This window comes from Chelonoidis abingdonii, chromosome 20 (genome assembly GCF_003597395.2).
Source record: "Chelonoidis abingdonii isolate Lonesome George chromosome 20, CheloAbing_2.0, whole genome shotgun sequence".
Lineage (NCBI taxonomy): Eukaryota > Metazoa > Chordata > Testudines > Testudinidae > Chelonoidis > Chelonoidis abingdonii.
The window spans coordinates 16,186,837-16,189,035 of NC_133788.1; the positions used below are offsets into that span (position 1 = coordinate 16,186,837).

The 2,199-nt window shown below is 45.4% G+C and overlaps 1 protein-coding gene across 1 annotated transcript; it reads right to left on the reverse strand.

Moving 5' to 3' along the window:
* Positions 1-943: 943 nt before the first annotated feature.
* On the reverse strand, positions 944-1,591 carry CCDC182 (coiled-coil domain containing 182). Its single transcript, XM_075074084.1, has one exon. It carries the CDS (start codon positions 1,574-1,576, stop codon positions 1,115-1,117), a length of 462 nt encoding a protein of 153 aa, XP_074930185.1. The 5' UTR covers positions 1,577-1,591; the 3' UTR covers positions 944-1,114.
* Between the last annotated feature and the right edge of the window lie 608 nt (positions 1,592-2,199).

Sequence of the window (2,199 nt, forward strand, 5' to 3'; positions counted from 1 at the left end):
AGTTTATTTCCCCCCACCACCACGTGAAAAAAAAAGGGAAAGATTGCTGTGCTATGGCGTTTGCTCAATGCACTCCGCGAAAAAGGCGCCAAAGGGTTGTCTGCTGCCTTCACAAAGGGAGGGGTGAGGCTGTACCCAGCACCACCCGGGGCAGTGTTTTCTGCCCCATCAGGCACTGTGCTCTCAACACGGAAGTGGGAACTATGGGATAGCTGAGGAACAGCTACCCACAGTGCACCGCTCCTGAAATCGATGGTAGCTTTGGACCATGGACGCAAACAATCGATTTCGGAATCCCACTGTGGACGCGCTAAACCGATTTTATTAGATCTGTTTTGTAATATCGGTTTAAGCTAATTCGAAATAATCGTGCAGTGTAGACGTACCCTGAGACAACAAGAAGGAATAAGATATAGGAGGATGGAAGGGAAATCAGAGCTGGGGAACAGAGGTAACTTCCTGTACTAGCACCAGAGCCCCCCTTGTTCTATAGGTTAAATTATCTCCTCCTCTACATGCGTGTGTCACTGAACTCAATAATGCAGCATCAGTTGCTGCATTACAGAGACGAGGCACAGGTAAGTGGGAGTAACAGGCACGCTCCAGAGCCCAATGTAGTCAGTGGGAGTATGTCTGTTGAGGTCAGTAGGTTTTAGATTAGGCCCCATGTGACTCTACACACACATCACCTCCAAAGGGGTGGATCTGAGGACACAGATCACTCCTGTTTCGTGATGTCAGCAGAACACTAAATGTATAAGGCCTGATCCTTTCAGGTTCCAAATGCCCCCAACTCTCATTAGCAGCAGTGGCAGAAATGGGAAAGGGACCAGAGAAGGGCAACAAAATAAAGTAATGGACAGTCCTCTGTCTGAAGAGAGAGTGAAAAGTTCAGGACAATTTAGTTTAGACGGCAAACGAAGAAGTGGTATATAAAATCATGAATGGTATAAAGACCCTCTTTTTATAGTTTGGTTTCCAAATAGCAAAGGTTTTGGCATAACTGCTCAGCTCTTACACTTAGTATTCAAAGATCAGTCTTGCTTGTGAGTCCAGAGCAGTTCTCAGGTACGACACTATTATTTTTCCCCTTTGTCGTTGAGGATTTATATACCTAGACATTTTTCCTCCAAAGCCTCCTCTCTAGATCAGCACATTTCTCCCGCAGTTCTTTCTCCCTCGGCAGCAAGAATGTGAGTACTTTGTTCCGTACTATGCCTCTGTCTTCTTCTTCCCTCAGCTGCTGCTCCACACAGTTGCTTCTGGTTTCAAGTCTCGTTACCACCTCCATCATGTAGCTGAGGGTGCCCTCTATTTTACAGATCACCTTTGTCACCTCTTGCTTGAAATCCTTCATGTCCTTCTGCACGTTTTTCAGTTCTTGCTGCAGTTTTTCCACATCTGATGCATGTTGGCTGCACATGGCCGATGCCAGCGTCGAGAGGAGGCATCTGGCTTGAGGATTATTTGTCTCCACTTTTTTACTCATCAGCATGTCCAGGGTCATTGGAATAGTCTCTTCTTTACACAGTGCCATTGTGCTTCTCTCAAAGAATGATTGGATCTGGTTTGCCATCTGAAGTAGCAGGGTGAAAAGCAGTTGTGAGTCAGTGGTATCTTGAGTGAGTCCCTCAAGCGGACATGTCCTCCATCACATTCCCAGAAGTCCTCCTGTCAGGGCAATGGTGAGGGACAGATGGACCAAGGCATGGGATTGTGACCTCAGGAGTAACTCAGCCAATTGTAACACTGGTGGCATTAGTTCATTTACATACTGCAGGCCTGTTGAGCGAAACACTGTTAAACTGGGAGCCAGAGTCTGGTGTCAGACACGTACATTTGTTTAAATCTAAATTAGTGGAGTTATTCTTGATTGTGCTCAAATCAGAATCCTGCCTTGCTTCTTTAAAGCACCATATTCCCCTATGATGCTAGATATACATTATCAGAGAATCACAGAAGTTATAGGCAGGACACACCTATTAGATCCTGCAGGCTACCTCCCCACTAGTACAGGACTGTTCTCTATAGCACCTTTTCTAGTATTTTGTCCAGTTTAGTTTTAAAACACCCAAGCAACAGAATTTCCACTGCTTCCCTAAGGACTGTTTCACAGTCTAATACATCTCACTGCCAAACATTTCCTGATACGGAGTCTAAATGTTCTTTTCTTAGTTTCATCCCACTAGGCCTAGTGTA